This window comes from Olea europaea, chromosome 4, assembly GCF_002742605.1.
Source record: "Olea europaea var. sylvestris chromosome 4, O_europaea_v1, whole genome shotgun sequence".
Lineage (NCBI taxonomy): Eukaryota > Viridiplantae > Streptophyta > Magnoliopsida > Lamiales > Oleaceae > Olea > Olea europaea.
In genome coordinates, this window is record NC_036240.1 from 153729 (window position 1) to 167829 (window position 14101).

At 36.4% G+C, this 14101-nt stretch overlaps 1 protein-coding gene across 3 annotated transcripts; it reads right to left on the reverse strand.

Annotated features, from left to right (window-relative positions):
• Positions 1-702: 702 nt before the first annotated feature.
• On the reverse strand, positions 703-4438 carry LOC111393161. 3 transcript variants are annotated; one of them, XM_023018555.1, is made up of 6 exons: positions 3155-4428; positions 2567-2575; positions 2402-2460; positions 2176-2270; positions 964-1043; positions 703-790 (listed from the first exon to the last, which is right to left on the reverse strand). In XM_023018555.1, the coding sequence occupies exons 1-5, from the start codon at positions 3159-3161 to the stop codon at positions 983-985; spliced, it is 231 nt and encodes a 76-aa protein (XP_022874323.1). In that variant the 5' UTR covers positions 3162-4428; the 3' UTR covers positions 703-790; positions 964-982. The 3 variants fall into 3 exon arrangements, with proteins under 3 accessions (XP_022874323.1, XP_022874321.1, XP_022874322.1); XM_023018553.1 differs by having other exon boundaries at positions 2402-2485; positions 3155-4427; XM_023018554.1 differs by lacking the exon at positions 964-1043 and having other exon boundaries at positions 2111-2270; positions 2402-2485; positions 3155-4438.
• Between the last annotated feature and the right edge of the window lie 9663 nt (positions 4439-14101).

Here is a 14101-nt window from a genome sequence, read left to right on the forward strand (position 1 = left end):
AATCTTCAATTTGGCCCTATCCCATATATGAATTTGTTATGCATATTTTGAAGTGATCTTTAGAATATTTTCACATTGTCATTTGATTATAATTACATAATAAATATTTCATTTTCTTCGTTTTATTTTTTGATTTTAAGTTAACAAATTTAGTTCCTTAAATATCTTATAAATGAAAAAAAAAAATTTATTACTTCTTACTACTTATGGGCGCAAAAATTTATGTTCGTCTCGGGCCTCACAAAACGTAGGTCCGGCCCTGAATGGAATCACATGACAATGCTAGATGATCCTCATATTCGTCATCCTCAGCAAAAGCTTTGGTCGTGAATTGGCTCTCTGACATAAAATTCAACACTAAGAACATGTTTGGGATGCTTAAATTCAACATTAAGTGATTATAAATTGTGAGTTAGATAAAATGAGTGGATAAAAAGTATATTTGATTGACTCAAAATTATAATTTAAGCTTGGCCAAATATGCACTAAATTTATGTTTAGCCTAGCCCAACAAAAGTAACCATACGGCAAACATGTTTGAGCTCTTTTAGAAGCGACATTTTGGGGAGATTTTTATTTCAAAAAATCAATCTTCACTTTCCAGAAAAAGTAGTTCTGCACTTTTTAGGATTAGGCAAACACATTCTAATAAATTTCAAAAAATACACTGCAGAAATTTTCTAAATTAAAACGGTTAAATACCAGTGTCAATGTCCAGATCTTCTGGTATTCTTTTAGCATGTATCTCCTTCAATGTTGAAACTTCGTACCATCAAGTGGCCAAGGTCCTCTGCTCAAAATAACAAATTATTTTCTCAACAAGATATTCATGCCTTGACTAACATTAAGTTAAAGAAAACTGACAGTTTTAAGTATTTAAGTGAAATTAAGAATCGAGCAAATTATTAGAATTGTATAGGACGCAGAAAGAAGGCAAATAAACCGACAAATTGAAATACTCGCCTTGGGCGTGTTCCTCGTCTCAAAACAATGTAAGAGAACTTTTCATTTTCAAAGCCACGTAAAGAATTATCCTTGGATTGCTAAGAAAAATTAACAATAAGCAAGATTAGTTATTCATCCTGTCCTCATGAAAAGGAAAGAAAGGTTCTAATTATAAATATGATCGAAGGTTAAGCCACATCAAGGACCCTTGAATGAAATAAAAAGGAGAAAAGGACCATTGGATAGCTCTTTAAAAAAAATAAAAATAATAATAAAAAAAATAAAATGAACATGTGAAAAACTAACTAATGGCTGGTTCAAACATGAGAACATTTCTAGGTGAAGTTCGCTAACTTGATTTACACAACTGGAGTAAAAGGATAGCTAAATCTCAACTATTTTCTAAAGGAAAATTTTCAATACACATATTACAGAAAGAAAAAAAAATTTCAATATTAAAATTTTTGAATAAGGAGAATCGGTCCACGAGATGTAGACATCAGAAAGATAAATGAATCAAGTTGTAAAATAGGTTTTGGCCTCATTACATGGAGAGCTAGTGAACTACCATATAACAACAATTCATAATTCACGAGTGTAAAAATAATAAAAAATCAAATCATGCAAATATCCAGAGAAGACACGCTGTGGCAATGATAACTAACACAGTTCACAGTTTTGCAGGTGTGCTTGATGAAAAGATGGAAAAATTACTAATTTACTTGAAATATACTGATTAGGATTCATCACTATGAGAAACAATATGGAGCATTCGATACATAGCAGCCATCCTATAACAACCAAAAAATTTAAAATAAAATAAAATAAAATAAAAAGGCATGCTCTTGTGCTTAAATGTGCTCAAAGAACTGAGAATGTGAATATGTGTTTGTGTATGCACACTCACATGTCATCTTATAAACACTTGTGGAGGACAATGGCTAAATCTATAGGACATACATGAACACATATTTCACAAGCAATGCATTGAAAAGGCATTAATTTAAAGAAAAAAAACTAAGTACCATATTTCACTTTGATGTGGAAACGCAACAATAACAATGAAAATGGCACCCTCTTTAGTGAGATTATATGAGCAAATGCCCGAACCAAAATATGTTATTGCTATGGGAGCCTATACAATTACAGGAGGAATGTTCAATACCGATTCATTTGTCTAATCACACCATATTTCACTCCCACGGTGGGAGACAGAGAGAGACAGAGAACCTTGTATGCTCGCTGTGATGATGTCCTCTCAAGCGTTGAACAAAATGACAGTACTTGTCTGTGTTCTGCAGCGGGCGAGCTCCATCATGAGGACACTGCAACAACAAAAATTACAAATGGCACGCCATTTTTGGGCATCATCAAATTCTTATAAGAGTGGTTGGTGATGCAAAGACACATTTATTCAAAGCAATCCAGTTTATGAAATAAAGATCCATCAACTTACCGGAGCAACTACAAACGCACCAGTTTTGCGTGTCATCAAATCATTAGAGGCCTTATTAGCTGCATTTTTTAATTTACGGCTTCTCTGAGAAGTGATACAAATACATTTTATAGACTCTCAAAAATACAACTATAATAATGTAAAACCTGATATGAAAGAACTGACCCTCTTCTCCATCTGTTGGGTTTTTTTGATACCCAATAAATCCCGAGTTATGATGTTAACGTGGGTTAATATTATTTCATAGGCATAGGCCGATGAATGAAATAAGTCCAACAACCAAGTCCATGAACTACACCCGGTCCAATTGTATTTCTTATGGATGGCTTGAATCTTGGCTCGTTTACCCCTTTAATGGCCCAACTTAAAGCCTAACCCTAGAGCATATATTTGGCTATAACCCTAGCCACTTTAATATGATGATTGTGTGATTTTGAGAGAAGAAACAAGAGAATCCCGGCTGCCCCCCTTTGTGTGAGAAAAAAAGTGTCCAGAAGTGTCCAGAACGCTAGTATAACGTGTGCAATTGGTGATTCTTTCATAGTATACCTTTGTGGTGTCTTTTCTTAGCCTTTGTGGCGACAAATCATCATCCTTTCTTGTCCTACGTGGGTAAGATTGAATAGCAACCAGGGTAAATCAATTGGTTGTGGTTTGGAGCCGTTTGGATTGGTTGTTGGTAGAGAAAGGTACGTTGGACTGAGCCTGAAAAACCACCGTTTGAAGATCCTTTTGAGAGAGCTTTCGCAACACCATCCATAAGATATGTGATCGCATTTGAGATATGATATTTGATCCTTGTGGTGTTCCAGGTTCAACCAAAACCTGTTCCAAATAGAAATTTAAATTTGGATAAGAAAATGGAAAGCAAAAAACCGCCAATTTACCTTTCTTCAAAAGAACAATTGTGCTTACACTTCTTTCATTTTTTACTATGAGAGTCATCAAAGAGAACTTCAAAAGTAACTGAAACAATAATAGTTCCTAACTCTTACTGTGTTTATAATAATGCCTCGAAAAAGTTATTGTGCATGGCAAGATTACAGATTGTGAATCATACATTGTAATACAAGTGTGAATAGAAGGTAAGACTTTTCTATATTTGATTTTGATAAAATGAAGCCTGTCACCAGATTCTGTGAATGTTAACCACAGACTTTAAGAGAGAATTATTTTGGGGATTGGCAGGTTATATGGCTTCAGTTAAAAGAGAGGCTCCAACATGTCAAATAATTGCCGTATGCATCCAAACAGTGGCGGATCCAGCACCCGCGGCCACGCGTGCTAGATCCGCCCGGGACCTTCAGTTGCCGCCGAGATCGCCAGGTTGCAGGCGCAGGTAGTTGCTAAGTTGCAGAATGCTAAGACAAAGGTTGAAGGGGAAGAAAGAAGAAGATTTCCATTTTCTTATCATCGGGGCTTGGGCTGGTGACCTGGGCCTTTTTTGTTTAAAAAAAAAAAAAATTTTGGCCCAATAGAGGAAATCATTGGTCCGGCATCCATGGTATTAATTTCCCCCCAACCCAAACTCCAAATCCCTATTCCCCAACATTTGAAACCGGCAGCAAGCAAAGACGAAGTGCAAACCCTTCCTTCCAATTCCATATTTCCATTCCAAGCAGAAGTAGTAGCCGCGGCGCCTACGAACGAAATGGGTGGGAAGTACGAGTGCGACTGTGCGAGCAGTTGTGAATGGTGGACCGTGTGCGAACTGGTGAGATTGTGCGAAGTCAGGGGCAATCGAGGCCGAGCAAGCTGCGTGGGTGAGTTGAATACTCGAATTTTTTTGGTAGAATGTTGAATTCTTTTTGTTGCAAACCCTTTGTTGACTGTTGAATTGTTGTCTGTTGATTTGTTGAGTGGAGTATGTTGACTGTTGAGTGTCTATTGATAATTGATTTGAGTATTGTTTGTGCTTTGATGCAAATATGCAATGATGTATTTTGTGTTTTATTTATACTTATTATTTATTAATCAGTTAGTGAATCAATCTTCAATTCACATAGAAAAGCAAATTAGGAGTTATTATTGAGAATTGTGATTTTTAATCAATTCTAATTGAAAATTAAATTGGAGTATTTTACAGAATGTTGAACAATTTTTTATTGTATTTAATCAAATTTTAATAAACGATCGAGCTATTACGATTGTTGATTGTCAATAACGGTCAAAGTCAATCACCGCCCTAGTTGAAAATTGAATCTAGATCCGCCCTTGCATCCAAACAATTAACTTTGATGTCATATATTGCTGATATATACCTGATAATATTTTTATTGTTTCCAATGTTAATATTTCTAACAATATTTTCAATTTTTTGTAATTCTGAGTCTTCAAAAGCAAGAACATTTAAAAGTCCTAGTTCATTAATGGTTTCATAAATGTTTTCAAGGTTTTTCCTAAAATTTGCCATATCAACCTAAAAAGTTAATATCAAAATTTCCTTCAAGATTTCTGTTCGCGAAATTATTTTCTTTCGATTTAAAACCATCGCAAGTGTACGGTTCGTTGACAAGTAATAAAGTGGATTAAATGAGTCCGAATATCGTCCCACAGAGATTGATTAATTCAAATTTTACCTACCGTAGCCTTAACCGAAACTAAATTAAAGTGAATGTAAACCTAATTAAACCCCAATTATGCATTTTTTTATGATTAAATTGAAATTAATATGCAAAACAATAATTTAAAACTCTAGAATGAAATCAATTGTTGAGAACGCACGTTTGTTGTAATCAATAGAAATTAAACATACTAGGATCATGATTTCCCATGCAATTATCACTTTAAACTCTAGTTTCAAAATATGACAACATAATTCAATTGTTGACGAATCAATGTTCCTAAGTCTATCCAATACTCTCTCTCGAGATATATCAAACCTATTTCTACATACCACCGGCCTATATTTCTATGACAAGTGCATATGTAAAAATGCATGTAGTTTTATGAAACACTTAAAGATTCACGCATGACATAGCGGTATATTTCTATCCCCTATCGGACCCTACGATGATTTATATTATGTCGAATCTATTCCAATTCTCTCGAATACAAGAATAAATCACCCAAACTCACACAATTATGGGCCCTTAATTACAGAAACAATAAATGCATATAAATCATTCAAAACAAAAGAAATATGTTTTAATGTCAAATTGCAAAACTAGAAAATTAAAGATCCAACTACATGGTGCATAAATCTAGCCTATCATAATGGGAAATAAAGAAAAACAATAATTAAAATCAAGGAAGAACATCACCCAATTGATTCTTGAAGTGAAATCTTGAATCTTGAAGTGGATTGCCTTGTTTTTGCCTTGTTCTTCCTCTCCAAATCCTCCAAAATTGTGTATATTCCCCCCTCTTTATGTTTCAGGGTCGTCTGGTACTTATTGGAGGCGGAATTAGGTCAAGGAAGTCGCCCAAAACCTTACTAAATCGTATTTGAGTCGAATAAGGAAACTTGAGATTTCGTCACATTTTTATACCATGCGACCGCATGGTAGAAAGCCATGCTACCGTATGGTTCAGAAGTTTCAGCCCAGATTTTTCCCTGTACTGCCTTGTGCGACCGCAAGGAATTATAACCATGCGGCCGCATGATTATAGAAATTTTTCCGTCGAACAGTTTTTAGTATTTTGGTCATAAATTTTTCTCTCGATCTCTGATTGAAGTGATTCAAAGTGAATTAGGAAGAAAACTCAAAGATCTACACTTTTAATAGAAATAGGCTTCCTCAAATTCTGATTTTTACTATGCCAAAAATGGATCTCAAGTAAAGACTAAAAATCACGAGCATAACTTTTTTGCATGAAAGTTGATACTTGATAATACTTCGACCATATTTCACCTCTTGACTCCTTTCCTCATCCGATTGACCTCTAACACTCTTGAGTCTTCATTCCATTTCCCGTCTCATTTATGAATTATTTGCAACTTGGTCCCCGAACTATCACTTTGCTCCATTTTAGTCTTTTTTCGGCTCTTTTCTTCTGAATTTCACCATGTTCATCGGTGTTCCCTACAATTCACAAATCTAACGAGATTAAATCACAATTCAATCATTTTGCTCATTATTAAGTCATGTTTGTGACCTAAATAAGTGTGGAAAAACACACTTATCAAACCCCCCAAACTTGAACTATTGTTTGTCCTCAAATAAGATAGTGACTTAATTCTAAACAAACATGACTTAATACCCTGCTGTGGCTCAGGATTGGACTAAGTATTTGACTTTATGAAAATTTATCAGTGCAAAAATGACATCAACCTTTACCTGTTAAATGCAAATCGACGTGTGAGTATGTGTGAATTCATGCCAACATATCAGGTTCATACTGAATTTGAGTCCCGATCCCAAGTGGTCAAATGTATCCTTGCTCACTCGAGAGATACACAACCCCCCAAACTTATTATTTTCACTCAATTATCCCGGGATTGTGTTTTAAAATTAGGAATTTACATAGCTGTAGTCCTTACCCTCTTGTAGTTTGGATTAATCTCACTATCACAAGTTTACATTTCAATAAGTGAAGGCTCTCCTAAGTTTGATTGCTTCGACACTCAAGATTAAACTAGGTTACTTGCCTCGCCTTAAAGGTATAGTTTCTTCAACCAAATGTACAAGGGCTTTTCTTCATGTTATTGCCTCTCTTTTGTTTTTCTAGCTTTTCTCTAATTTTTCTAATTTTTTTTAATATCATTATCATCTTCTCATTTGCTTTCTATATAACCCCTTTAGCGAGCTTTAGGCCGGTCACTCCCAAACCAGTTGGTTTTAGGGCACCAGGTTTTAAACCCTTGCAAGCTTATTCACTCGAGTTATAAAGGCTCGATTAGATGACTTTTTATTAACCTCTTTCCCTCTTGCTTGCTATATGACCCCTTTAGCGAGCTTTAGGCCGATGACTCCCAGGCCAGTTGACCTTAGGGCACCAAATTTTGAAATATCCTTACAGGCTTACTTGCTCGGGCCATAAAGGCATGAAAAGAAGTGTCTTATTCTCACAAATTAATTTTATGCCCTTATTGTTCTAGACATTTAGTTTCCAAAACCAACCCCTAATTTAAGATTTTCACCTAGTCTTCACCTCACTGGTCTAGGCAATCCACACAATAAAACTTCATGCACGGAGCCCCCCGCTTATCTCAATGTTCCCTATAATAGCTCAACCAATTCCAAACTGTCGTAAGGTGGTTTACGTGTTAATTCAATAGAGGGTTATCATTCTTTTTCTACTTTATGCTCAAAATCCAGTCATTCACCTAACATGTCAAGCATGAATAGCGTGCATAGATAATGTCAAGTATTGCATCACAAGTATTGGTTAATCTATTCAGCACTATATCCAAAGTTTATGAATTATACCAGTCCAATAGTCACATCATAGCTAGCAAGGCTATCAAGCCCACACAAGCATGCAAGAATGGAAATTTAACAAACTGAATAAAAGGTAAAGAATTTATTTTTTTAAAATCCTCGACAGGCACACGAATTGCAACAATTAAACATAGTTATTAATGAATATAGCCAAAATGATGAAATTATGTTCGTGTCCAAGATTATGTCACCCACCCCCAAACATAGATAATACATTGTCCTCAATGTGAAGATGAAATAAAAGTGTAAACAGACATAATTGAAGGACAATAATAAACTTAAGCGCAAGATGGAGTACGAGTACTCCCCTGCTCAAGATGGAGGTGGTTAATGAAAATTGGGACAAGCAGTACTGTCTCTTGGTGGTGGAGCTGTGACGTTCTTTTTGACGGCATCCTGTAAAAGTGTAAAGTATCCGTATTAGGCCACCTACTGTAAACAGATGCAACTGAGACAAGAAATTACCTATGTAGTGCACAAATCCCCCAAACTTGCATCAATGTACACATTGTTGGTGTGCAGAATGCATAATTTATGTCTATACATAGGGTTTATATCATAAAAATGTGAATTATCAACGAAATTTCACTCAAAACATGCACTTTGTTCAATTTAATACATGACTAACTAAAATAGGACTTCAACCTCATGACTCATGCTCGGTGCATTGGAACTCGTGTGGACCATGCCTAGACGCTATGTGATAGGGATGTATGATCGATGACCTAAAACTATTGATAATGCAAGAAAAATGAAAATTTCCTAAACTATTGCAAAACGAAGTAAATGAAAGGATAGAGACGTTGGGTTGCCTCCCAACCAGCGCTATTTTATAGTCGATAGCTCGATTTTTGGCACAGGTATTTTATGGCACTTTAAATATGGCTTGGGAGGTCCTGCATAGTTTGCTCAATATGGTCTTGTTCCGCACTGCAGTTATCCTCCGAATTTCATCCCTGTCTTTCTCGAAGTGATTTGTCATTCTCTCCTCATCCGTATGAAATCCCACATCGAATGCCTTAATCTCCTTTGAATAGATAAGAACGGATGGAGAGTGTACTATATAGGCCTCATGAATGTTTGGCTGTTTCTTCAACTCAAAATTATGGGGGATTCCTATGTCAAGCACTTCAATCTGGAAATAGCTTTCAGGCTCGTTGGGGTATTTCATTGCCTTGAAAACATTAAAAGAGACTTGTTCCTTCCCCAGCCTCAAAGTTAATTGTCCTCGCTGCACATCTATGAGGGCTCTTGCAGTAGCTAAAAATGGTCGTCCCAATATGATAGGCACGTCCTTGTCTTCTTCCATATCCAAAATCAAGAAGTCTGCTGGGAATATGAGTTTATCCACTTTGACCAATACATCTTCAATAATTCCTCGTGGATGTGTAAGTGATCGATCAGCTAGCTGTAGAGTTATTGTGGTTGCCTTAGGCTCTCCCAATCCTAGTTTCCTGAAAATAGAGAGTGGCATCAAGTTAATACTCGCACCGAGATCACATAATGCTTTATCAAAATAAAAATCACCAATTGTGCAAGGTATAGTGAAACTCCCTGGATCTTTCAGTTTTGGTGGGAGCTTTTTCTGGATTCTAGCACTGCATTCCTCTGTAAGCATTACTGTCTCATGGTCCTCCAGCTTGCGTTTGTTTGATATAATATCTTTGAGAAACTTCGCGTAGCTAGGCATCTGGAACAGTGCATCGGCTAGTGGGATGTTGGTATGGAGCTTTTTGAAGACTTCTAGGAATGTTTTGTACTATTGCTCCAATTTTTGCTTCTTCAACTACTGTGGAAAGGGAATCGGAGGCTCGTATGGGTTTACTGTGACTTTGGCCCTATCCTATGACTTTTCTAAATTTTCCTTTGGAGTTAATTCCTTTACAACAGTCTCTTCTTCAGCAGGGAAAGGTGTATCTCCAATCACACTCGGTCTCTTGACATGGATTTCAGGCAATTGTACTCCACTTCGAGTTGTAATGGCCTTGGCTTGCTCTTTGGGATTGATTTCTGTGTTACTCGACAAGTTACCTGGCGTTCTGCCAGTCAATGCTATGGCCAACTGTCCCATCTGAGTTTCCAAATTTTTGATTGCTGCATTTTGATTTTGAAGTGTAGCTTCGACTTTCTCCACAAATTTTCCTATCATATCTTCCAATTGAGGCCTCTTCTCTTGTTGTTGAAATTGTCCCTGTGGCCTATTTTGATTCTGGTTGCTCCAAGAGAAGTTGGGATGCTTCATCCAACTGGGATTGAAAATCTCTCCATATTGATTGTGTTGTTGGCGTTGTCCCCACTGTGTGTAATCTGCTTACTCAATTCCTTGCATGAGTATTGGGCAATCTGATGTTTTGTGCTCGGCTCCACATTCCTCACAATTGCTCTTCTTAGCTTGTGATATGCTTTCCACCTTGTGATACAGAGAGTCAATTTTTGCAGATATTGCTGAATAAGCGCCCACCTCGTAGACACCTGGAGTTTTCTTTGGGATAGCCCTCTCAGAAGACCACATGGCTGATGTGGTAGCCATACGCTCAAATAATTCTAATGCCCCATCAATTGTTCATGTGGATATTGAGCCATCTGATGCTGAATCCACCATGCTCTTATGGTATGGAAGTAATCATGTGTAGAAGAATCGAATTTGGGTCTTTTTATCGAACCCATGCTGAGGGCACTTTCGGAGCATGTTTTTAAATCTGTTCCAGGCTTCGTCAAATGATTCAATTTCTCCTTGATTGAATACTGATATGTCATGTCTCAACTTCGCTATCTTAGCTGGGGAGAAAAACTTTGTGCAAAATTTGTGTGCCAGCTCGTTCCATGTAGATCAACTTGCAACTGGGAGTGAATCCAACCATTCAAGTGCTCTGTCTCGTAACGTATGTGGAAAAAGCCTTAATCTGATAGCGTCATCCAAAATCCCTTGGTATCTGAAATGTTGACACATATCTAGAAATCGAGATACGTGTGTGTGTGGATTCTCCTCGGCCTTACCATAGAATTGGTGTCCATTTTGAAACAGCGGTATTACATTGATCTTCAATTGAAAGTTGGGCTACCCAAACGGTGGATATACAATGCTGGATTGGCTTTGAATAACTTGAGGAGTCAAGAAGTCCCCCATCATTTCCTTCATCCACTGCCTCTCCTTCGTTAGCTTGAATAATAGGATTGTTTAATTCGTTATCCATTTGTACTTGTGCTTCGCAGTGATCTCTTTGTCGTCGATGAAAGGTGCGCTCAATTTCAGGATCAGCTGGAATCAATTCTCCTCCAGGCAATCGTGACGTGCAAATCTGAGAATTAAAACAAGTACGAGCACTGAGATTCAAACAATTTAAATAACTAAAACACAAATAAAGGATAATAACCCTAAATAAAAATAAAAACAAAAACAAAATTATACTAGCAAAATAAAAATTGAATTCGAATTAGTGCCTCGAGAAATAAAATTAAACTAAACTCAATCCCCGGCAGCGGCACCAAAAACTTGTTTGCGAAATTATTTTCTTTCGATTTAAAAACACCGCAAATGTACGGTTAGTTAACAAATAATAAAGTGGATTAAATGAGTCTGAATATCGTCCCACAGAGATTGATTAATTCAAATTTTACCTACCGTAGCCTTAACCGAAACTAAATTATCAAAGTGAATGTAGACCTAATTAAACCCCAATTATGCATTTTTTTATGATTAAATTGAAATTAATATGCAAAACAATAATTTAAAACTCTAGAATGAAATCAATTGTTGAGAACGCACGTTTGTTGTAATCAATAGAAATTAAACATACTAGGATCATGATTTCCCATGCAATTATCACTTTAAACTCTAGTTTCAAAATATGACAACATAATTCAATTGTTGACGAATCAATGTTCCTAAGTCTCTCCAATACTCTCTCTCGAGATGTATCAAACCTATTTCTACATACCACCGGCCTATATTTCTATGACAAGTGCATATGTCAAAATGCATGTAGTTTTATGAACACTTAAAGATTCACGTAGAGTATAGCGGTATATTTCTATCCCCATCGAACTCTACGATGATTTATATTATGTCGAATCTATTCCAATTCTCTCGAATGCAAGAATAAATCACCCAAATTCACATAATTACGGGCCCTTAATTGCGGAAACAATAAATGCATATAAATCATTCAAAACAAAAGAAATATGTTTTAATGTCAAATTGCAAAACTAGAAAATTAAAGATCCAACTACATGGTGTATCGATCTTCTAGCATAATAAAAATCTAGCCTAGCATAATGGGAAATAAAGAAAAACAATAATTAAAACCAAGGAAGAATATCACCCAATTGATTCTTGAAGTGAAATCTTGAATCTTGAAGTGGATTGCCTTGTTTTTGCCTTGTTCTTCCTCGCCAAATCCTCCAAAATTGTGTATATTCCCCCCCCCCCCTCGTTATGTTTTAGGGTCGTCTGGTATTTATTGGAGGTAGAATTAGGTCAAGGAAGTCGCCCAAAACCTTACTAAATCGTGTTTGAGTCGAATAAGGAAACCTGAGATTTCGTCACATTTTTATACCATGTGACCGCAAGGTATAAAGTCATGCTACAAGTTTCAGCCAGATTTTTCCCTGTACTGCCTTGTGCGACCGCAAGGAATTATAACCATGCGGCCGCATGATTATAGAAATTTTTCCGTCGAATAGCTTTCAGTATTTTGGTCATAACTTTCTCTTCCGATCTCCGATTGAAGTGATTCAAAGTGTATTGGGAAGAAAACTCAAAGATCTACATTTTGATAGAAATAGGCTTCCTCAAATTCTGATGTTTACTATGCCAAAAATGGATCTCAAGTAAAGACTAAAAATTACGAGCATAACTTTTTCACCTGAAAGTTGATACTTGATAATACTTCGACCATATTTCACCTCTTGACTCCTTTCCTCATCCGATTGACCTCTAACACTCTTGAATCTTCATTCCATTGCCCGTCTCATCTATGAATTATTTGCAACTTGGTCCCCGAACTATCACTTTGCTCCATTTTAGTCTTTTTTCGGCTCTTTTCTTCTGAATTTCACCATGTTCATCGGTATTCCTTACAATTCACAAATATAACGAGATTAAGTCACAATTCAATCATTTTGCTCATTATTAAGTCATGTTTGTGACCTAAATAAGTGTTGAAAAATACACTTATCAATATCCATTGTTTTTGTTTTCTAAATTTTCTTCCCTTTTGTCAAAAATTCCTAAAGTAGTTTTTGGAATTTTCTTATTAGAAGAATTGTTAGTTAACTACCCTACGTAAAGTATCATAGTTAACATGTCCTAGTCTACAATACTACACATTGGAAGACTCAAGCAAGTAAACAGACGCATTTACTTTATTATTCATTTTTTGTTTAACAACCATTACATTGAATTTAAACATTCCATCGGAAACATAACCTTTTCCGACAAACATTTCACTTTTCGACAAGATGACCTTGTCTGACTCAAACACAATGCGAAAATCATGCTTATTCAAAAGTGACCTGGACACAAGGTTCTTGCGGATTTTCGACACATACAGCACGTTGTTGAGAGTCAGCTCTTTTCCCGAAGTCATCTTTAGAACCACTTTTCCTTGGCCCTTGATTTCAGAAGTTGCTGAATTTCCCAGGAACAACTTCTCTCCATTCTCAACTGCTTCAAAGGCAGTATATAACTCTTTATCAGAGCACACATGTCTCATGGCTCCGGTGTCAATCCACCATTCTTTTGGGTTAGAACCCACCATGTTCACTTCAAAAATGACTGCTACGAGACTCATCTCCGACACATCATGTGTCATGTAGTAAACCACATTTGCTTCTTTCTTCTTCTTTGGCAATCTGCACTCCGAAGATTTGTGGCCTACTTTATCACAGTTGAAGCACTTCCCTTAAAATTTCTTTTTAGGAATGCCCCCTTTTGGTCCCAGCTTGATCCCTTTTCCACCGGATGGCCCAGCTTTGGTTTTGTAGTTCTTATTACCTTGACCATGTTCAACAATATTGGCCTTAGCCGCACCAGGATTGAACCACTTCTTTTCGAAACTCTTGTTGTCTTCTTCAATTCGAAGTCTAACAATCAGTTCTTCAACGTTCATTTCCTTTCGCTTGTGTTTCAGATAATTCTTGAAATCTTTCCACGCGGGAGGCAATTTTTCAATGATTACAGCCACTTGGAAAGTTTCACTCAAAATCATCCCTTCGGCATGAATTTCATGAAGAATCACTTAGAGTTCTTGCACTTGACTGATTATACTTTTGGAGTCCACCATCTTATAGTCCAAGAATCGACCGACGATAAATT